The 23,697-nt window shown below is 35.0% G+C and overlaps 1 protein-coding gene across 2 annotated transcripts; it reads right to left on the bottom strand.

Moving 5' to 3' along the window:
• Window positions 1–554: 554 nt before the first annotated feature.
• Window positions 555–20,687, bottom strand: LOC115960309 (rho GTPase-activating protein REN1). 2 transcript variants are annotated; one of them, XM_031079127.1, is made up of 24 exons: window positions 20,649–20,687; window positions 20,324–20,445; window positions 20,050–20,133; window positions 19,683–19,719; window positions 18,742–18,818; window positions 17,736–17,806; window positions 17,516–17,594; window positions 16,188–16,332; window positions 15,530–15,649; window positions 14,366–14,443; window positions 13,806–13,861; window positions 13,631–13,700; window positions 12,995–13,079; window positions 12,366–12,609; window positions 11,394–11,609; window positions 9,192–9,521; window positions 8,907–8,956; window positions 7,587–7,647; window positions 7,414–7,497; window positions 7,061–7,174; window positions 6,820–6,989; window positions 6,468–6,528; window positions 1,812–2,033; window positions 555–1,339 (listed from the first exon to the last, which is right to left on the bottom strand). In XM_031079127.1, exons 2-24 carry the CDS (start codon window positions 20,351–20,353, stop codon window positions 896–898), a joined length of 2,928 nt encoding a protein of 975 aa, XP_030934987.1. In that variant the 5' UTR covers window positions 20,354–20,445; window positions 20,649–20,687; the 3' UTR covers window positions 555–895. The 2 variants fall into 2 exon arrangements, with proteins under 2 accessions (XP_030934987.1, XP_030934988.1); XM_031079128.1 differs by having other exon boundaries at window positions 16,260–16,332.
• Window positions 20,688–23,697: the final 3,010 nt, after the last annotated feature.

The raw sequence follows: 23,697 nt of genomic DNA, 5'->3' as shown, positions 1-23,697 counted from the left end.
ACCTATACCTATAAGTCCGAGTCCAAGTCAGTTTTGGACATTTCAAATTGAGTTGAAAATGTGGAAAACTTAAACCCATTAGGCTCCAGTCCAAGTCAGTGTCTGACATTTTCAAAACTGAATTGAAAATGTTCCAAAATAATTTATATTGGAGTGGTAGACCATATGTTACTATTTCTTTTTAGGTGATTTAATTTATTAATTTACTTTTTGGCATGTGATAGTGCAAAAAAGTTCAGCTTCCTTACTTCACATGCAGAACTTCAGATATGCTTTCATACAAGAAGCAAATAGAAAACATGTTTCAGAATCACAATCACATATCTCAGCTGTATACATAATTAGTTTCACAGTTAAAAACCATTTGATTCTATTATAATTTCTTTGTGGGAAGGAAAGAGCGATAAATCAAAGTCATACATTCAATCTTCATAATTCCTTGTTAGCTTAATTGAGATTCAGAACACCTCCCCCCACCAAAAAAACACCCCTCCAAAATGGAGGCCTGATACTAGGATTTTCTTCATTAGGCTTAAAAGCACCTTAGGCCAAGCAACTCCAATAGATGATGTATTTGACAATGGATATGATTGATATAAAACCCTGCTTTGTCTTTGAACCAGCAAAAATCAGTAATCAATATTACAAACACTTAAGCTTACATCAAGAAGAAGGAAGATCTGTACATCATAAGGCTATGGATGAGTACGGGCTTGAGCTTGATACAGGCATATCAAACTCAACCTTGTGCCAATTCTATCCAACAAGTTTCATCATTTTTTGAAGCTTTATGAACCATGTTGTGGACGATATAAGCAACATCATATGCACAAAACAATCACATCAAGTGATCATATAAGACCTGGTATCATTTAAGATCACATAAGACTTGGTATCATCTAGAATTTGTCCTTGGATGAAGAAAAGAATGGCGCTCAAAGCCTTGGCCTTCTGATCTTCCCCTATCCGGCTTATGGGGATGTTGACCTTCTAATCTATTTCCTCTATCAGCCTTTTGGGGTGATTGGCTATCTGATTTTCTATGCCTTTCTAGGTTTTCAGGTGATTGTCCTTCAGCTCCCACTCCTTTGTAGAAGTTCGGGGGTAATGCACAATAGTCCAATTCTCCACTTATATCTGGGCTTTGAACATATTGAACTTCAGAGGTTTTGGCCTTGTCCAGATTTGGTTGACGAGAATGACGAGGTTCCAATCCTCTACCAGACCCTTGGCTTTTATCCATATGTTGGAGTTCATTTGTTATCTGGCTACGCCGTTCCTTTAGAAAGTTCAGTCGGGTTGTCAACTTTGACAGCGCAGAAGTTGTTGAATTTGCTCCCTGTTTATACACAGGTAAAGAGGTGTTATCATCACTTTATCACTAATTTGGCAATTCAAAAGAATAAACAATTAACCTCTCACAAGTCTAAGAATAAATTCAACAAGTTAATGTTCCATATAATTTCAATTGCTATCATGCATATAGTAAAGCTCCCACACATACACCACAACTAAAACACAGCACCACCATCATTATTGTCATAACAAAATAATGGCATGTTATCATTAAGAACATGAAAACAAGCATCCAAATAGATGCAGTTACAATGTTAGAATAAGACAATTGATTACACTGATTGTGTCAAGGAAAACCAGAATACACCGATTAGGTATGAAGGAGGTGACAGTAGTTTCAATTCATTGAGGTACTCCAAAGCTCCAAAAATAACTTGACTTTGCTAAATTCAAATTCCATTAAAGCACAAGAAAACCAACAAAACTACAGTCATGGTGATATATATTTAACCTACCTCACCCCTTGAACCAGATCTCCTGGAATTGGAATTGTTTGGAGGCATAGACCTGGCTAGCATTGGCTCTGGAGTGGAAAAATTGGCAGACGCCCCAACAGACCAGGAGTTGATGCTTGCTGGATCCAGATGCAGCTGGTGTTGAGGCAGATTTTGATCTGATAAAGATGTTGATTCCAGTAGCCTCTCACTCTCATTTTCTTCTCCATCCAAATAAGAATCCTAATGCATCCAAATCCTAAGGTAAGTTCAATGGAAATTACCAGATAAAACATTATAAATTAGCACAATCGGGTGCTCAATAGATTGGCTGAGTTTGACTATTAAGCTCCTCAAGGCTTCTTGTACAAGCTCCTCGAGGCTTATACACCAACCGCTGAAACCTAAGTTTGAGTTTTGAGTTAATTTTCTAACAAGCAAGCCTGAGTAATGCCAGGCTCAATATGATCAGGATTTGCTAACAGCTGAAGTGAACACAATGCTTTGTAGGGGAAACTACTAAAACAAGTCCTTTAAGAAACCTACTACATAGACACAATACAGACAAGAGTGATGTCATAATTGCTATTGCAACTAGTAAATTAAGAGTTTAAGAAATAGGTGTTTGATTGAGCTAAAGATCAAGCTTGTGAACAAGCTTAGACAAAACTTAAATTAACAGAAACTTTAGATGGTAATTTAAGCTCAAAAGGTGGGAAAATAAGAGCCAAGAGCTCAAAATTAAACTCAAGCTTGATCCAAGTTCAACATAGGCCAGCTTGAAGAAAGTAATAGGCAACTCAGCTTTTGCACACCTAGTTTCTGTCTAATATTATTTCAGATAAAATAAGATGGCTGAAATTTAATCTCAGATAAGATACAATCAGGAAAAACTTATATTTCTAAGAATAGATAAACAGATGAGCAGAACCAAAAGGACATATGATGGGGACCGCGAAAGTCCAGGAAAAATTTTATTGTAAGACTATCGTATTGCTGAAGACTTCAGCTTGCATATTTAATGCCATGAACCAAAAAAGGGGGAAAATATTTATATCTGCATTACTTTATTCCAGATATTTCAGGTTCCTTCAATCACAAATCCCCGGAATATTGAGTTAAGAAAATTTGTGAAGAAGAATAGCAACTTACCCTGCCTTACATTGACCTCACAGAGAAAAAATTAATTTCTATGCTAGACTTCCTCTGACATATCAAATATTCTTTTATTCTTCCCTTATGTTTTTCCCTTTAATGACTGGTGGGGAAATTTGATCTCAAAGATTCAAATCCTAGATTATTAGGTTTTCCTGTGTCACAGGTTTCCATTCATTCATTGTTATTCAAGACAGTTTTCAGGAAAAACAAATAGAAATAAAAACTGAAGTTGGTGAATAATATGAATACCATAATAAAAAAATGGATGATCTCTAATTATATATTTCTTTCAAATTTATTGTTATTATGAAAATACAGAGCATATTTGAAATTTATTTACTACTAATTCTCTTGTATCCACCAAAATTTATGCAAACATGAAAAGCCATCCCTCCACAGAAGATAAAGACTAGCAGACATATTTGCAAAAACAGCTCCTAAGCTAGATACAATTTTGGTTCCTCATTTGACAAATCCAGTCCAGCTCCAGCAAAATCTTAGGACCCAACAGGCCAGCATCATTAAGAGATAAAATTCACATCTATTGGGTCCCAGAGCAAAGTTTCTGATGCGGGAGATGAAAGAGAATTATTATTTAATATTATTTATGTTTGCAAGTCAATTGTATTTTTATATTTTAGATCCTAGTAGTTTATTGGGCTTTTAGTATTTTAATTTAGAAGTAAGGTTATTTTTGTAATAAGGCAATTAGGGTTTCCTAGCCAGCAATGGTATTTTTGTAATAAGGCAATTAGGGTTTCCTAGCCAATTAGAACTAGGGTTTAGTAATCCTTTATAAACAACCTATTGTACTCCTTGAGGAGACGGTTGATATTTTGATGAATGAAAACAATGGCCGTTTGGTCTCTTTTGGTCTGGTGCTGACTCCAGGTCTACCCTAGGTGCTGACTCCTAGTGGTTTTCCCGCTTGGTGCTGACTCCAAGCAAGGCTTAGGTGCTGACTCCTAGGTCATATCCTTTATTTTTCCGTTCTTTCAATTTTGTTCTGGTTGTCCTGCGTCAGTTTTGGTATCAGAGCAAACACCGATCCATTTGAAGCATCACCACAGTCACGAACCAGAAAAGTATTTAAAAAAAAAAAAAAAAAAAAAACCCAGATTTTGAAGCCAACCAGAAACCTCTAGTCCAGAACCCACAATCAAGTTTCCAAATCCCTTGCAACCACAGAGAGAAAAAAACCATGTCAAGACCCATCGGCAACCTCGACTCACCACCGTTGAGATTGACCCACCAGCCGCTGAAATCCACAGACCAACACTTAGTCGCCGCCGACCCATCAGCCACCGCCGCCGACACCATCTTCACCTTCAACTACCGCCGCTGAGGACGTCGACCACCACCGATGCCAAGACCCAAGACATCGCGCCGCCACTCCTCTACGATTAAAGCCGCCGCTGTCTTCCCTGTCTTCGCTCCGCTACAGCCGTCGATCCCTAGCACCGCGTCCATCACCAAGCCTCTTTTCAGTTTAGAGAATGTTGTCTCTTTTAGTTTCTATGGTTTCCTTTTTTTTTTAAAAAAAGTCTGTCCTGTAGTTTGCGTTCTTTTCAAGTCTATTGTTTGCTCTCTTTAAGTCTGTAGTTCCTTAAGTCCAGCAGTGTATTTTATTATTTTGCAAAAAAAAAAAAAAAAAAAAAGAAGAAGAAGACCAAGCAGAGTCCAGGCCCGTGAGGCCAGTTCCAGCACTACTTGTCCAGAGAACATCACAGCAGCCCAGGTTCTTGTTCCAACTCCAAACTATTTTTTGACACTATTTTAGAGAATCATGGACATATTAGAAGCACCTTGTTTTGATGGTTATGAAACTTATCCACGAGATTTTGTCAACTGGATGAATGGGATGGAGCGATTCTTTGAGCAAGCAAATTTTGCAGATAACATAAAGGTTAGGTATGCCAAGTCGAAGTTAATAGGTAAAGCACAGAGGTTTTGGGAGAATCTTGAACGTTTCCGCTATATGGATTATGAACCTGCCATTACTGTGTGGGAAGATATGAAAGAAAAGCTTTGTGATGAGTATTTGTCACCATACTATCGAGCTAAGTATCTACCCCAATCTCAGTGTGGTACTTTTCAAGTTGAAGCAAATGCGATGAATCCCCATCCTCATCCCATATCATGTCCTCAGTGCACTTTTGAACAATCTGCCAAGGAATTATCTACTAGGAAAGTAACGGAATTAACTGTAAAGCTCATGAAAGAGATTCAAGACAGGACTGCTCAGATGAAGCAAATGAAGACTCAACTCGATTCAATTGGGAAACCAAGGATAATTGATCATAATGAACTTATTGCTACCCCCATAGAAGACAACATTGATGGTGATATCTTGGTCGTGGGGAATCCTCCAGCAATACCAAAGCCTAATGTTGACATAGACGTACATGCCTCGACAAGTGTTGCTTTAACAAGTGTGCAAGGAAATGAATCTATTGAAGAACAGCAAGGTGAAAAGATGGCGCCTAAAGAGAGTATTATGTTAGAGGGTGCACATGATGTGAAAGTTGAAGTTGTTGAATGTGCTTCTGATCAACCCTCCACAGTCCTTGAAGATCTACATCTTGGTGAAGTCGAAGAGGTTGAGACCAAAGTGCTTCCTATGGCTCATAAGGTTCAAGAAGAGATTATATTGATTCCACACATTGATTTTATTATTCCAAATGAGTTTGATGCGGTGGAATTCAAGGTTTTGCTTTTCCCTATGCTCCCTAAGGTGATTTCAAACTTGAAGCAAGTGTTGTTTGTCAGCATCCTAATCCTTCAATGCTTTAAAACTCGAGGTCGAGTTTTCTCCAACCAGAGGAGAATGATGCGGGAGATGAAAGAGAATTATTATTTAATATTATTTATGTTTGCAAGTCAATTGTATTTTTATATTTTAGATCCTAGTAGTTTATTGGGCTTTTAGTATTTTAATTTAGAAGTAAGGTTATTTTTGTAATAAGGCAATTAGGGTTTCCTAGCCAGCAATGGTATTTTTGTAATAAGGCAATTAGGGTTTCCTAGCCAATTAGAACTAGGGTTTAGTAATCCTTTATAAACAACCTATTGTACTCCTTGAGGAGACGGTTGATATTTTGATGAATGAAAACAATGGCCGTTTGGTCTCTTTTGGTCTGGTGCTGACTCCAGGTCTACCCTAGGTGCTGACTCCTAGTGGTTTTCCCGCTTGGTGCTAACTCCAAGCAAGGCTTAGGTGCTGACTCCTAGGTCATATCCTTTATTTTTCCGTTCTTTCAATTTTGTTCTGGTTGTCCTGCGTCAGTTTCATCAGCTAAGTGAGACCTACCATTCAAGTCTTGTTTTTCCAAAACTATAAAATGATCTTATGGTGCTCACACGGCCATAACTTATTGGATGATTAAATATAGAAGAGAGAAATTGTGCAGATACTCCATTAATCAGAATGTCACTCATCCATAACTAACCATGGAAATTCTAGCATTCACCTAATTGAGACTTGCTCAAAGAATAATCTCAAATGATACATGAATTTACCTGGCTTCTTGACCTTTCATAAAGTGAAGTGGCTGTAGCTTCAGTATCCTGCTTATCTTTCCTGTACCCAAATTTCCGAGGAATAAAAAGAATGAGTAATCAAACTAAAGCAACCAAATATCCAAAAGATGAATACCCTTCACACATTTATCTGCTTCAGATCACCAAAGGCCTTATACACATATGTGGGTGACTGGTAAGTAAACTGTTAAAATATGAAGTTGGTATATGTCTTACATCATAACATTTCAAGCATTAAAATTAGCATGTAAACTTTAGTAAATTTTTTTACAAATATCAAGTAGAAGATGATGCAAGAAGAGATGGACCATTATGTAAAATAAAAACTTACAGTTTTGCTTGATGATCCAGAGTTTGTTGGGGTTCATTGTATGAAGCATGCATAGAACCATAGTTTTGTTCACGCTGTTGACTAAGCTGTACTCCAAGATCATCGACCTTCTTCTTCAATTTGATGACATCTTCCTCTGCCTTAGCTATTTCCTCAAGCTCTGCCTTTGTCTTTGGCACATTTGCAAGTTAGAAAATAGATCAAAGCAAATTATGGCAGATTAAATGTGAGGTAGACTAACCTTTTCATCAATAGTGGCTAAAACAGGTAAAGGCCATTGAGAAATTTGAATTCCTCCTTCAAGAGTGCTCCTCAAGTCTCTTTCTTTTTGCAACCGTTCCTGTAGTCTGGCTACCTGTAAGTACAATTAACACTCAAATGAGGCCTTCACATTTAGTTACCAAATACATAATTCAATTGAAATCCACACATCAAAAAGATCAGAAAATAGCATTCAGAACATTTAGATTGAACGCAACACAGGAATAATGTGTGTGTATGAGCACAGGTGTGCGGGAGTGTGTGAATGTTCTTTTAGGAAAAAAAAAAGGAAAAGGAAAAGAAAAGGAAGTATCTCCAATATGAGAAAAGTACATCTTGCTCAAGAGCTAGACGATGTTCATGCAAGGCCTTCTTTCGTGTTTCCAGGCCAGCATGCAGAACTGCATTCCCTTTAGCCTGCAAAGAGAAATTTTAATTAACATGAAAATTTCCCCCCAAAATTTCTTACAAGGATAACTTAAAAGATAAATATTCGAATCCTCCACCTCCTCTGCAATTCTGTTTTCCAATTCAGTTTTGGTGGCCTGAAGCCTCTGGATTTCCACCCTACATAAGCATCAAAAGAAAAAAAGAAATTACATGGATAGAACAATTGGGAGTAAATTAAGAGCCACCATCTATATTAAAGTACAATGCATACACAGAATCAAACTTCTTTCTTGACTGTTTAAAATTTATTCATTGTAAATGCACCACCATAAATGCCAAAGACAAATGGCCAAAATCTCATGGTAATCACTAAAGTCTTCAGAAAAATACATAGACCTAACACTGAAAGTATGTGCCATCATGATCAAAATGCATTTATGCTAAACATTGTAAAGATGCAACTATTTACAATTGTGTACTAAATTTTGAGAGGGGCAGGGGTTGGAGGAAAGAAAAGAGAATTTTCACCGAGAGTGAGAAAACATAGTTTTTATCACATAAAACCTACACAATAGAATTGAAAAGATAATTGACAGTGGAAAACAGTGTTACAACCCGATATCCAACACTTCTCAAAAGAACCCCTTTTCAATAAACCGTGGGGGATAATTGACAATGAAAAATAAAATCATACATTTAGAGCTCTAAAATCCTTGATCAGTATTTAATTCTTGAAAAAGAAATAAGACTATCAGGGTTTTGAATAATTCTTCATCTTTATAAAGATGGAGCTCCAACTATTCCAACCTTAAATAAATACACTAAAATAGAATATCATACCAAGACATCATTGTGGCTTTAATATCAAGACACTGTCTACATATGATGATAATCTTAGATAACGCCGTGGCTGTCCTCTTCCCTATTTCTACTAATTAAAAAGAAAGAAAAAATTTCCTAATGAAAGCATATTCTTTTCTTCAATCTTCATATTTCTCCCGCATCACTCTTTGCTCTCCCCCTCCCCCCAGCCCCTCTCTCGTTTAATTATTAGGTACTCCATGAGCAAAACTCTCCCCCTCACATAAAATTCAATCTAATGTGTGGGTCCTTGTGGGGCTCACTATTCATATGGATGGGTGGGAAGCACTATTTCAGAGATACCTTGTAGTGACCCTGTATTTAACTTGCCTTTAGTGGTGTGTCAAACACACAACAACAATAACAAAGCCTTGGTCCTAAAATTTGGGGTCGGCTATGGATCCTCAATAGATTAGATTAGGTCGGCCACACTCCACCTCCAGTGAAAGTGTCAGGCCTATTGTACATGGCATCAATGGACAATACAAGATACAAGAAGAACTACAGAAATATATGTTTATGAAATTCACATAGGAAAGGAATTGCTTTGTGCAGAAGATAGATGTATCACTTACTCATCTTCTATGCCATAATCAATGGATTCCATGGAAAGGTTCTTCTTTGCCTGCACTCATGTAAAATAAATAAACTAAAAAATACTCTCATGACAACAGCCAAAAAAAAAAGTTTGAAGCATGGATAACAATTTGAGCAATTCAAAATAAATGGATGTCAAGATTCAAATCCTCTCTTGAAAAAGTTACTATATATAATTGTAAAAGATATAGCTGGAGAAACATGACTAAGAATAGAAGGCCTCGAAGCAAAAATGTGTATCATAAATCCAGAAAAATACTCACAGAGGTACGTCCCCACATAGTGCGCCGCCTAGCACTATGTACAGGTCCATTCGATGTGGTTGTAGCCTTTTGTATGCGCGAGGATGGACTGGGACTAGTGGAAGCAGGAACTGAACTTGATTCTTTAGAAACATTTCCTAGGAGTTCAGCAGACTCAATATCCAGCATTGCTGAACTATTATTGCTTTGATTCAGAAGATTCCCACCACTTTCTAGATCATCATGTTGAGTCATTGAAGTTTTATTCAAATTTGTTGACAACAAATGTCTGTCTTTGGAAGCATCACCTACTTCAAGAGACTTGGAACCCAAGTCTGAACCATCAAAATCCTGCACCTTTCAACTAGTTAGTACAAATTTAAAAAGCATCATCCAAAACCTCTCGAATAGTTAGTAGAACTGGGGTAGCCTCACTCTCTCTGTAGAAAACAAAATATCAATCAAAATAAAGAAATGTTGAATGTTGCCTCAAATTCCTAATTACTTTTGGTTTGGGTTTCCTTGACGAAGAAGGAAAGGTTTTACCTTTGTGTAGCAAACAATGAATTTACTAGGTGTAGAAGACAAGAAATTTACTTGGTGCAGAAGACAAGGATTCTCCATGACATAAAAGGAAAAGTATTCTTTATTGCAAAAGTAATAGGCATTTCTTGTCTATTAAGGAATAAGATTGAAGTCTTATAAATAGGCATTACTACAAAGGGTTTGGTGGCTTTTGCCCAAGGTTCCTCCCACGTGGGGAGAGGTGAAAGGGTGAAAGGCTCCTAGAAGAACATGAGTGGGTTTATCCGAAGAGTAGTTGGTAAATTATTTTGGTTGAAAGATTACTCAACGTTATGTATTGAGAGTTTGTTTGAGTTTGTGTGTGAGAGAGTTGTTGGGTGTATTGGGGTTTTGGGTTTGTGAGTTTATGTTGGTGAGGTTTGTGAGTGTTGTTTGTGTGAGTTGTGAATGTTGATTAATGTTGTTGTAATCTATATTGTTGATAGCGGATATTTTGGTTGGCATTTCCCGTGGTCATAGGCATGGAGTTGGCCAAACCACTTTAAATATTGCTGTCTCGTGTGGTTATTTTATTTTCTGGTTCATGTGAATGCGTTTCTGCTAGCCCCAAATCACAATAATTGATGTTAGAGTTCTAATGTTTGCACAACAAGAAAGAATCCAGAGCAGACAGACAGCGCATATATATATGACGAGAATGGCGACCCACTAATGTATATGAGCAGAGGAGAATAAACACTAGCACTGAGCTCAGTAGGTGGTCTTGCAATGAAATCACAAGACTTGCATGATTACGTGAAATAGGTTTGAGTTTGTACCAGCCACACTTTAGGCGGATTGGTACCTCAAAAAGAGGGGGAGGGGGGCACAGGTTCAAGCTCCCAGGACAGCATATTTAGTAAAGGTGGTGGAGGCTAGCAGCTTCAAAGTTCAAGGCTCCAGGCTCTAGTCCAAAAGAATCAACAGGAGAAGGAAAAGGGGAGAAAGGGGGAGGGGGGATTGAGTCAAAAAGCAATGAAAAGCTTATTTTAAAATAATTTTAAAAAAAAATGGTGAACCAATAAAATGGTTGATAGACAATAATATAAAGACTTAAAAGAAAAGTGATAGAAGCATTTAATGAGTAAATTTAGTAATTTAATCATGTGCAGCAAAGACCGATCAGAACACATTAAGAATTGACTTAGTATCAAATAAAAGGCCATAATGCAATTCAGTGAAGATAGATTTCCTATAACCATAATTTGTTTTATAGTATTCCACATACATAATCATACCAGTGACTATCAAAATAAAACCATGATTGATCTGAAAAATGGCAGAAATAATATTTAAGAAAGGGTGAAAGAATCTAGGCTTCAGAACTGGATGAGTATCTGTATTAATTTGAAAGTCAATCTAGATGCCTTCAAGAGAGAACTTAGACATGACAACCAGTAATAGACTCTCTAAGTACATTGCAAAGCAAACACAAATGGAAAACATGTACGTCTAAACACATAGCAAGACTACAAGGTTGCTCAGATGTAGGAATGCAGAAGCACCAAATATTAATCCTAATCAAACCTAGAAGTCCAATGCACCAAATATTTATTCTCAGTTCTGGCAATAGGAATGGAGAAGGATAAATTATCCCTTTACTACAATGAGAGTGTGTAAGTAAATAGGATGTTCATGTAAGAAAGTACAGAGACAAACCTGATCATCACACAGATCATAGTCTCCAGGGTCACCACTCTCGCTGCAGGTTTCACCTGATGCATTTTCAAGATTATCACCTGCTTCTGCATCAGACTCATGTGTAGCATCACCATATTCATCATCTTCATAGGACTCATCATCATCAGTTGCCTCTTCACTCTCACTTCCGCTCTCTTCTGTGTCGGTGTATATTTCAGGGGAGATGGACCCTTCCTGCAAACACACTAGAATTCATGAGTCACAAAGAAAAAGTAAGAATTAATTCACAAAGAAGCCATTGAGCTCTAGTTCAAATGGTACTTCCACCACCCTTAACAATGGGATGGAAGGTAAGGTTGGGGTTCAAGACCCACAACCTGTGTATGTAGCGTACCAATAAAAAAACTTAACACTGAAGTTGTTATCTGATTTTAGCAATAGCCAATACGGCCTTTTACTAATTATTTTATAGCACTGAAAAACCCTCAAATTTAAAGTTTTATGCTAGTAAATGAGCTCAAACTCTTTGGGGGTTAATAGCAAGGAGACAGAAGATAAACATTCGTACTTCACAATTCCAAAAGGAGGATACAAGAGAGCACCTTCATCAGTGAAGTACCTGAACTAGTTTGAAAATGAAAAGTAAAATGATAAAAAGAAATATTTCTATTAAAGTTGATATGTAATCTTCATTGAATGGCAGTTATTCGCTCCTTGTCAACTGACTCCATTCTTTTTTTTCAAAGAGTTTATATGGAGTTTATTGCAATCTCAAATAATGTTTGAAAGATCTATAAGAAAGAAAAAAAACACCTATGGAATTCCTAGATCATTAGGACAATTAACATGCAAAAAACCTAATCATGAAAGAAAAACATATAGCCCATACTAGCACAGATATGAATGTGTGGGTGTGGGAAGTGCGTGGGAAAATGATAATAGGAAAGCATATCAAAACTGACTGTGAATGAAGAAGACATTAGAACTTACCCCAAATATGTTATCATACTCCTCCAATAAGGTTATAACAATGGCTTGAGCATGGTTTGCTGCAGCAGCTGCTTGCAGAAGTTGTGCAGAACCATCACCACCGACATCAAAATTAGTTTCAATTTCACAATCACCAGCTAAAAGGGGACGCAAAAGTAATGGAGCCATGCAAGCAGCAACAGCTGAGGAGCTCATTCGATTCTCAGCTTTGTGAGAAGCTACAATTTGCATCATCACAAGTACTCTAAACGGGGGCAAAAATAAACAGATTAAAAAATAAAACAACATCCAATAGAAAATGCAAGGAGGTAAGGCTAGTGAGAGAATAATTTTCAGATGGGGAAAACAAAAAGGAAAAGAAATGATCATATATAAAAATATATCAATATCTGTCTATATGTGCCATCGCGTGCGCGTGTCAATTTCCCCCTTTATCTAAGAATTCAAAGTACAATCAGTATTGAAACTGAAAAGGAAAAATAAGCATTAAATTAAAGAGAAAAAAGGCATTCAAAAAAATAGTTTCTATTTGGGAAAATGAATCTAAAAGATAATTAAATTATGACAAACACAATATCTGTATAGTCAAACAGACATAGAGGCGATAGTAAACATGATGTATGAACTACCTCTGCAATAAGCGGCGATTAGGCTCTGGAAATGTTTCACATATTGCTGCACGCATAGCATCAACTCTAACACTACGATCAGTTCCTGGACATCATTGAACAATAAGAAAAGTGAACATTAAAAAGAATACTGTGCATATGGTAAAACATCCAAATGTAATGTGTCGTATAAAACTTCCTTTGATAATTTCCACTGCATCTCCAAAGAAGAGACTGTAGCATATCTTGTACATAGGAAAGTTTCTCGTCATATAATTAATTTTTTTATCAAAAAAAAAAATGTAAACACATTTATGAAAAAGCATGAGAGCAAGATCTAAATAGTTAAAAATTCCATTTTCTGACTGCTCTTTTCCAAGTAATATCCATGGCTCTATGCACCTATTGTAATAAGGAAGTGAAAAGTCACATCCTCCAGTAAATTATAAATGTTCAATCACATTTGTTTTGTCACAGAGGTAGTTCTCCTCACCATCAAATGTTAATGATTTATATGCATTGAATACATTTTCAACTTATTCCCCAACATTTTACTATGTTAGCACTAAATGTATTGTAATGTGGTAAATTACAACTAGGCCTGCAAGCAACAACAAAACAAAAGATGATAAACAAACAGTTGATCAACAGACTTACGACATGCTTCTAAGAGTGCTTTGCAGCAAGATGCAGGAACTGGAGAAGATGGCAACTCCCGGAGGACATACTGGGATAATTACAAGAAAAACAATTAACAAAACAGTTTAGCATCCATTGTGTGCTGTAACCTACATGAAGGATCAATATTTTTGCCATGATTATAAGGAGATACCTTGACACAATCAGCAACAATATGTGGATCCTCCTCTGGAGAAAACTCAATTTTTCCTAAATTAAAACATTATCCAAAAACTGTTAAGATACAGACATTAAACCCAAAAAACAAAAACGAATCTCTAATGTGAAGCTACAATACAACTATGGTTTCTTTTACTGTAACACTCCGAAGGCAAAGAGGAGTTCATTTAAATGACCATTAGTTTTTTTTTTTTTTTTTTTTTCACTGTGATTGTCTTTATTTCTTTTTTTTTCTTTTTTTTTAAATCTGTGGTTATGTCCATATAGCAAGTGGCAGTTTTTCACAGAGGGTAAATTCAAAAAATAAAAGTTACAAATCAGTTACTACAGTCCTATTCCCACATCTTATGGTGTAGCTAATTGCCAATTCACCCATATAACAACTATGATATAAATTCAAGATCTGAAAAGTGAGAATCACCTTGCATGCAAAACTTAATGAACCAAAAAAAGAAAAGAAAAAAAGATGATGCATTTTATTATGAATATAAGACTAAAGTTAGTCAAGAAAAGCATATATCTAAAGAAACCCACCCTGCTCATATTCCCGAATTCGACGTTCAACATCCTCAACATAGGCAGCTTGTCTCAAGATCCCTTCTACTTTGACACCTGTTATATTTTTTATCAGATTGATAAACAAAGCAACAAAAAATCATATATTTATGTGTATCCAAACCAATAACGAAAGGAGCCCTACAGATTGACAATTGCTATATTAACAAAAAACCCAAAGTGAGAGCTTTAACTTAAATAACAAATGAGGGTAACTGTGGCAAATGAAATTAAAGTGTGCAGTAATACATATTAGATGTTGCAAGCATTTGGTAGAACAAAAAGAATAGACAATTTACTTTTCTATAATCATCTTACATTTGCATGATTTCTGCACAAAAAAAGCTAAGAATTAAACAAGATGAGATTATTTAGAAACTGCACCAAAATAAATTTCTATAGTGAAACAAGAATAAAGTCTTGACATTGATTAGAACTTATACAAAGATATAAATGTTCAGTACAGCAACAAGTTCTACAGGACTACAATATTTAAAAACATATTAAAACTTCCACAATCCACCAGTCATCCTCAGATTGAACATTGAAACTCATCTATATCTTTTTCCTACCAATTTCTCCTGGGATCACTATAGTAACATAATTAAATGAATGGAGTTCGAAATTTTCAAATGAAAATTTGAAATTAAGCTAATGGTGTTTAAAAATTTTATAAAATCCCAGCATGAAATGTGTATTAATAGATTTCCTGACAGTAGATTATTCATACATGTTGCAAAAAGTTGTTAAAATTATACACTCTTTTTATTGTAGTATGCCATCTTCCATTAAGAAGAGAAAGATTCGGGGCCAATACATATTTATCCTTCAATGCAATAATATAGATATTAAACTTCAATAGAGTAATAAAATCAGCTAATGACACACCCATAAGCTGTGGAGCAGCAAGAGACTCAATAATTAAAGATCCTCTAATGACACAAGCACACTAAAGATTCTCTCAAGCATAAGATTGAAAGGAGAAAAAAACATTATTTCAGAAACATTATTTATAATATTATTCAGAAGACAGATATGCATTAAGAAGTAAATTATTTCACAGAATTCACATTTTAAAGTACCACAGAAATGAGATCCTAAATGATAGCTCTAGGGGGGGGGGGGGGGAGGCACTAGACCCACCGTACTCTTCCATAAAATTAAGGGCTTTTTCCAAAAAAGATGGAGTTCCATCAACATCTTCCAAAGCAAGTAAAACTGGTCTGCCAATAACTGAAGATTTCACTGGCGGTCCCTCCTTCACTGCAAAAGAAGTAAGGAAAATATCAAATATCTCAATGAAGTGAAAATTACCCCAAGTTCAACTTCAAAACAGTATGCCTCATCACACAAGAATCAATGTTCCAGATACTAGTCAAGAAATATTTTCAAGAACTTTCATGCTATTATTGACAAAAACTTACAAAACCTAGTACATGGGAAGTTTATTAAAGAATAATATCATGAAAACAAAAAAAAAAACAAAAAATACTATTGGAACAACACAAGGTGTTTTTTCTGTTCTCATAGTTACAGCAGAGTTAATCCACTGTAATCCACTGCCCAGATATTTTAATTGCAACCAAAGGTTCTGACGGGAACGAAGCTATATGGAGACCACTCAGACATACTTAACTTAATGAAAATGAAGCTAATGATTAAATTTTATTCATTCTCATGCCAAAAAATGTTTTTTTATGAAGCAACTCTACCAGCTCAGAAATAATGCAAAATATAAGCACAAAAAACAAAGTGTGAAGTTAAACAATAGATGAAAAGCATGATGACAACAAGGGCATACACTGGTCCGAAGAATTATCAACTGAATCAGTCCGATCATTCCTGAAGATACCATTTTGCCCCATCACAATACCTGAACTTGGTGCTTGTGACAGAGCATTCTCAAGTGCAGTCTTCCACTCATACAAATCATCCGACGTTTCAGCCTGTAACACCATAAAAAAGGCACATCAGAAGCAGACAGAAAAAGTTGAATAACAAGCCTAGAGGAGCCTTCTCTATTCTTACTTTTGCCCCAATCATTTTTGGACTTTATCAACTTTTCAACATGTCTTCTGTATGTTTTTCCCGCTCAAATAAAAGTCCGAATTCCATGAAGCTATCATTCAGAAGGATTATTTATGTTTTTCTCTCCATATTTCTAGTTTTGGCCCCAAAAGCTTCCCCAAGTAATATGGCCTTCATGAAATTTTTGAAGCAAATGCAGTTCCCACCAAAGGTTCCATGTGATGAGGATCATATTTGGTGAAGTGACGTTGAAATAAAATGGTTCCAACTTCCTCGCTTATGAATCTTATAGTTCTCTTTTTTTAAATTTAAAATTGAATTAAAATAAAAGGCCTTTGGATAGAACTACTTGGAAGAGTTTTACGTAGATTTTGCACTCAATTTAAGACAAGTTTCCATTAATTAGTACATACATCATGAACTCTTAAGAGATCTAGTGAGGCTCCAATCTTTATCCCCTCTATCATCTTTTTCCTTCTCTTTCTTTGTCTTAAAGTTTACTTTACACAACCAGCCTTTCTTTAAACCTTAAAAACCAATTCAGCCGTTTTTAATTCAATAACTGTTGTGGGGTCAAGGGCGAGGAGGATTTGAACCCTAGAAGCCTCCGCTAGAAAAATCAGGATATGCTAGTTGAGATACAAGGCTCTTGGCTACTCTTGGTTAACCAAATAGATTTGACCCATGAATCCTTAAGGAAAAATTTGAAAATTTATAAACTGAACCGCCATTTAAAGGAGGGATAAAAGCTATTCCTTTTCCAACTAGTTGAGGCTAGCAGTATTGCAAGAGTTCCATCATTCCAGCTTCAGGTGCAAAATCTGTTTTATTTATTATTATTACTTTAAACTTCCAATCTTTTGAGCAATATTCCCCTTTAAATCATCTTATACTGTTTCAAAAGTCAATCATAAGGGCACTGTGTTTTGTATTTTATACATATGAAAAGCAAATAAAAATTTGGGATGCATTGATTATAATGACTTGAAAGAATAATACATCACAGTTTACATTACTAGACAAGATTTTACCAATTTTGGAAGTAGTTCTACACCAGTCAAGCAAAGAAAAAAGTTCTTTTTTTAAGGATGGGGGAAGCACCTTAAGTGTGAAAGCTCGACCATCACGACCATCAGGAAAGAGCACAGTCAATAGTTTTTTATCTGCTTTGACCTCCACACTATAGATTATTGAAATGAAGGACAACAAGGTTAGTAAACTTCTCCATTTCCATAATGAGCAAAACCATGAGAAGGAAGCCGGAAAACCAAGTAAACTCTAACTAGGAATTAAAAACAAAAATAAAAATAAAAAAGCCAACCTGCCTGAATTGTTGAGGTCAATACCACCAAGGGTCAAATTCACTTCACTCCCCTTCTGAGGAACAACATTCTGAAAATTAAAACAATAGTAGATTGAACCTTCTGAAACCTTAATGTAGTACGTAAAACACAATACATACATAGGTAGGGGTGTGTGTGTGTGTGTAAAGGTCCTTTCATTCAGCTACTGCTTTGCACACCTGATCTAATATAAAGCATAAGATTAAAATTGGGCAATTGAGTTGACTACACTATGCTAATTCCCCTATAAGTCCAACACCAAGAGCATCTACCATACCAAGCCATGGTCAATGAATAAGTTTTTCAAATTATCTCAAAGATCATCATATCCTGTGCATAACTAGAGAAAGGAGTTTTGGTTCACTTATTCATAACTAGAATGCTAAGCATGTGGTTTCTCCAGTTAACTAATCCATGCAACTATGGGTTAAAGATATGGCAGATTAAAGTCAATTTGAATGCCATTTTAAAATATTACTTAACAGTTCTATTCATTCATAAACAACTATAACTGGCTCCTTTTTCTTGCGGTCAGTGTTGACAAACTGCTTAAGGTATTATCTTATAGGCCATCCATAAGAGCCAATCAATATTATTATCAGAAGTAAGAACAGCAGCAACATACTCCTCTCCATGCAAGGACAATCAGCAAACTCCATAGCCAGTAACTATATCTGCTGCTTGAAGTGGACATGTGTCCCCAAAAGTGTTTCAATTGGAAACAGCCACTATAAATTAGGGAAGGGAAAGGAGATGAAATTTGAAACTAAATTCTTCTGGATTAGAGTGAAAAAAATGCAAATAAAGGATGATCATGGTATGTAAGTTTTAGCTTCAAATATCTTAGCAAAGAAAACCCAAAGCCGACCCCAACAGCTCTTAATCAGTTCATTGTGTCCTTCTTCATCATTTTAAAATAACTGCTACAATGCTACAACAGATTTCACAAGAATGCAGATTAAAGGAAACCAAACAACTACTTACTGGATCACTTCTGAAGAAAACCAAAGAAGTACGTGTTAAAATAAACCACCTTTTCTTCCAGGATGTCCATCCAATCCCTATATAAAAAAATTACATAAATATTAATTTCAGACATCTTCAAATGCCTTAGTTAGTACATTAGTGTTAAATGTACACTAAATTAAGAAATATGTGTTGGGTAGAAATAAGAGTAAACCATAACTGCACTGCCCTGATAATTGAAATGTTTATCAAAAAATTATAGAGAGAGAGAGAGAGAGAGAGAGAGAGAGAGAGAGAGGAAGACTAATGAGTTCTATCAAAAATCAGTATTGTCATTGAACCACAAACTTTATAGTTTATTCCAGCAGTCAACCTATTCTGGAAGTAACAAACCTTATCCTCAGCCAAGAAAAATCATCTCGAGTAAATAACAATGATTAAAATTTAAAAATGTCCATTTGAAAAACTTTTGGTCCATCCAATGGCTTGGCTATATGCACAACACTGCAAGCCATTCTAAATTAGCAAACAAATGCAAATAAATGCAAAAAGATTCATCTATAATTATTCAAGTATACAGATACATGCACAACAGACAAACTGTAACTACCTAGCCAAAAATAAAATTAAAAAAAGAAAGAAAAAAAAAAGAAAAAACAAAACAAAAAAACAGAAATTGGACGTAAATATTTTCCCTTAACCCCCTCCCCCACCCCCACACACACGAGAGAGAGAGAGAAGGAAATGGCAGAGGAGTTTAAACACAAAAGAAACAAGAAAAACCATATATACTGCTGCTACTTCTAAGGAAACCCAAACCAACATCAGCAATCATGAAAATTGTGACATCTTAGAAAAACTCACAGAAATTTAGAACACCTAAGATGTTTACAGTCCATGTCTCGCTTCTTGCTAATTCAGTATAAATTTTATATGCAAACCAAGGAAATAAAACACACCTTTGGATGATATAAAAAGCGGCCCACTCTTGAAAACCTGCAAGACAGTTATGCTTTAGTACACCTTAAGTTTCAGGGCTTCCAATAGAAACAAACAACAGAAAATACTATATATATATATACACACACACACACACACACACCTTTCCTATTCAACTTTTTTTCATCATATTTGAACTGAGACAATTTCTTTCGTACATATAAAAAAAATGTTCTCACATGGACATCGATATGATACCAAACTTTCATTCAAAAATCTCACAATAAAAATTATGATGACAATAAAAACAGCAATGTGCAAGTATCAAAAATGTATAAAGCATTAAACACATTGAAAAGTAATATTCAAAATAAAAAGACTTATTACCGTATTGCCACCCCGGTAACGCAAATACTCCGGCTGCGGAGGCGGAGGAGGTGGTCGTGGATCGTCGTCGCCGCCACCTTCTCCCTATAACACAATACACCAAAATTCCTCAAAACCGTGCACTCAAATCCCTCATTCACACATAACAATGAATTTTTGTTAATCAACATTTAATCTAATTCATACATAATCACAATGCGTATTCAAATTTCAATTCATTTAAACGAAAATTTGAACAAAATGTCACATTGGAGAGAAATTGAAGCCAAAGTACCTGAGAAGATTCTGCATTTCGGGTAGTCATATCTCTGATCCCAAAATCACAGAATCGTTATAACAAAAAAAAAAAAATTGGCAATAAATTACGAGCTAAGCTAATTGGACCAAACACCGTTCCTGCAATCACATTGATCAAACTCGTAATGAAATTTCAAAAAACACAGAAAAATCAATCAAAGAACATTTAGAAACAAACCTAATCCACCAAAAATGGTTAACCGTATTATTGCTTCTATAAATAGAAAAATAGAAACATTTTTTTTTTTCAAATGATGATTTCAGAAACGTGCTATGCGAAAATATTTTGATTTTTACATTACCTTGTGTAAACGAAAAGAAGAAAAACTAAATTAGAGCGTGTTTGGAAGAAAAGAAAAAGAGGAGGAAGAAGCATAAAAAAGAAAAGTGAAACAGAAACGGACTTTTCTTTCTCTCCCTCTCTCTCTCTTTCTCCTTTTGCTTTCTGAATTTTCTCTCTCTTGGTCCATAGAGGCGGAATTGTTGTTTGTTTTTCCAACGGAAACCCGGGGGGTCAAGCGAGAAAAAGCCCAAATAGAGCGGGGAGAAAGTCTATAAACACAAACAAATTTGACAAATACAATTTCACACTTTCGCTGACGTGGCAGATTGATGACAAAAAAAAATTAAAAAATAACGCATGAGCCAAGCCACAACTTTTACCACAACTCGTTATAGGGCAAATTGTGGATTCATGTAGGTTTACATGTCATATTATTTACTTTACACTATATTTTATTTAAAAAAATTCTTGATTTTTTTATAAGGTTTCCCTTTTTTCTGACACAACAACTATCATTAACTATCTTCATTTATCTTCAGATACAGATAAATAGAAAATTAATATTGCCAATCATACGGTTATTATAACAACCATATATTTTTACACAACTTTACATGACCAGATTGAGTAATTGAATTTTTAACTTGATTGGTTAAAATGTGGTATTTTATATTCTACAAGCGTTGATACAAATGTTCAAAAAATAATTGATTTTAATGGTGGATCCTTACAAAAAATAGTAAAAACTTGTTGAGTCAAACTTTTGTAAAAAATATTGTGCAAATATTGTGTTTTTGTAGCATTGCTCTAAAGTTGGCCATCCTAATATGCGGCAGTTGTACACGTCAACCGTGTATTCTCAGTCTTACGCTGTAACTATAAACGATCGTGTTGGAGGGAAAACGTGGAGTTTGGAAGGGGCATTTTTGGGAAATTCGGACTAAAGCTCTGTTGTCTGTCTCTTTACGAGTTATTACGAGTTGGTAATGTCTCTCCCTCACTTACTACCTGTTCGGTCGTAGGCTACCAAACGTGTACACACGTGGCTAGTATCTGAAATTTAGTAATTTACAGCTCGGACAAAGAGATTGGACTTGGGCAAGTGCTTTGTAGCCAGACTACTACCTGAATTTAGCTTTTTTTTTTTATTAAAATTAAAAATTAAAAAAAAATTCAATTGTAAATTACGTGTTTAGATATTACCTTTAAAATTTCAGAATTTCAATTTTACTTATTCTATTATGTTAGTATCAACGGCCATCATTTTTATTTTTTGTCAAGTTTTACATAAGTTTGTCACACGTGTTTAATTCATCAGATAAAATGATGCCACAAAATTTTTATTATGCCACTTTTTTAATTATTTAATTTTTTTTAGGCTACAAAAATGATGTGTCGTCATTTTATTAGACAAATTATACATGCGTGACAAGTTTATGTGGCATTCAATGGAAAATATAGATAGAATATATGCTAATGCAAACAGAATACAATTTCATAGGGGTAAAATTCAAATTCTGAAACTTCATTATGTAAAATTTAAACACTCCTGAGCTTAAGAAATGAGTCAAAGTTTCCCTTTATAGCTGGACGGGACACAAGATTGATACATATCTATTTTAAGATATGTGTTAGTTTCGTGTGCCATTTAGTAGTGGGTATTTTTTTCAATAAATAAAATCAAATCAAACCTAAAAAACATACTTATAATACAATACAAACACTATTGACTTGCTTTCAAATTCAAACTTATCCTTTAAAATTCAAACTTATACTTTAAATGGAATCTAAAAAATGATAAACTTTAGAGATAAACAGTAACTGTAATTTCATTTTTAAATATATAGATAAAAAAAATCCTAAATTTTAGGAAGTCTCTTTTTGAATTCAAAATGAAATTTTTGTTATTTGGCACTTATGATCCTATTTCTAAATAAAGTTACTCTTCATTAATGAGAGTATTTTTAAACCACATAAAAGTCTAATTGAAAGAGGGGAATCATCTTATATATAGTATAGAATAGATAGATACAAACACCATTGACTTGCTTTCAAATTCAGACTTATCCTTTAAAATTCAAACTTATACCTTAAATGTAATCTAAAAAATACTCCTAACTACTACAATGCGTTTATTGAGATTTATTTTCCTTTTTAAATGCTCGTAAAAATAAAGTAGAGACATAATAGGAAAATTAGTAACTAGTGGATTCTAATTTTAGAAACAGGATAATATTTTAAGACATCTCAAAATAAAATACAAGATAAAAGATTTGAGACAGATGCAGTATTTTTTAAGGTGATTTTAAAGTTTAAATTAATATTAACTTATATTTATTTTTTTTATCTTTAAATTTGTTTTCAGTTTGGTTCTTTATGTTCTAAAATTTTAATTTTAACTCTTTATGTTTGATTATGCTTTTATGTTGGTCTCATTGTCTATTTCTGTTAGTAATCTAATGGTACCTTAGATTTATATATGAGTAATACTTATTAACATGTACTTTATTCTCAAATTAAATATCGAATATTAAAATGGTTACAAATTGTATGTTATAATTCACTAGTTCCAAATAGAATAACATTCAATAAATTGTTTTTCAGTAGAATGCAGTTAGTTCAACTAGGAAAAAAAAATTGTTGTCAAATAAAATATTTAAAATTCACACTTTACATACACAAAAAATCAATTAATATTTTTTGTAAGGACATGATTCGTAACGAACCGCAACGGTGTTGGGCTCGTTCGTAAAAAGGCCCAAACTATATCATTTGTAGAACATGGGTTTGAAAGGTTAGGCCTTGGTCACCAGGCGGTAGGTCTTTCGTGGTGTTCATACATGGTTAAGTCATTTTCGCCCTAGGAGTCTTTCTCCAGGAGGCGGGCTAGGAGGCTCTGGTTTTTGGCCCTTTTTTCCCAGCCTCCACTTTGGTGCACTCATCTTTTCATTATATGGTCCTTCTTGGATGATCCTAGCCCTCCACTTGTTGGTCAGGCAGGTGCAGGTGCTTACTTCTGTATCCATCCCATCAACCGTCCCCTCTTACTTTCTGCTAGTCACAAAAAT

This window comes from Quercus lobata, chromosome 9 (genome assembly GCF_001633185.2).
Source record: "Quercus lobata isolate SW786 chromosome 9, ValleyOak3.0 Primary Assembly, whole genome shotgun sequence".
Lineage (NCBI taxonomy): Eukaryota > Viridiplantae > Streptophyta > Magnoliopsida > Fagales > Fagaceae > Quercus > Quercus lobata.
This window is presented reverse-complemented; position numbering and strand designations above follow the sequence as displayed.

Excerpts from the sequence above, each read along its gene's own strand:
- LOC115960309 (XM_031079127.1), bottom strand. The coding sequence starts at position 20,353 with ATGACTACCCGAAATGCAGAATCTTCTCAG. Across the intron at positions 18,819-19,682 it reads GCTTTTTATATCATCCAAAG|GGATTGGATGGACATCCTGG; the intron begins GTGTGTTTTATT and ends TTTTTTATATAG. Across the intron at positions 7,175-7,413 it reads GTCTAGCTCTTGAGCAAGAT|GTAGCCAGACTACAGGAACG; the intron begins GTACTTTTCTCA and ends TTGTACTTACAG.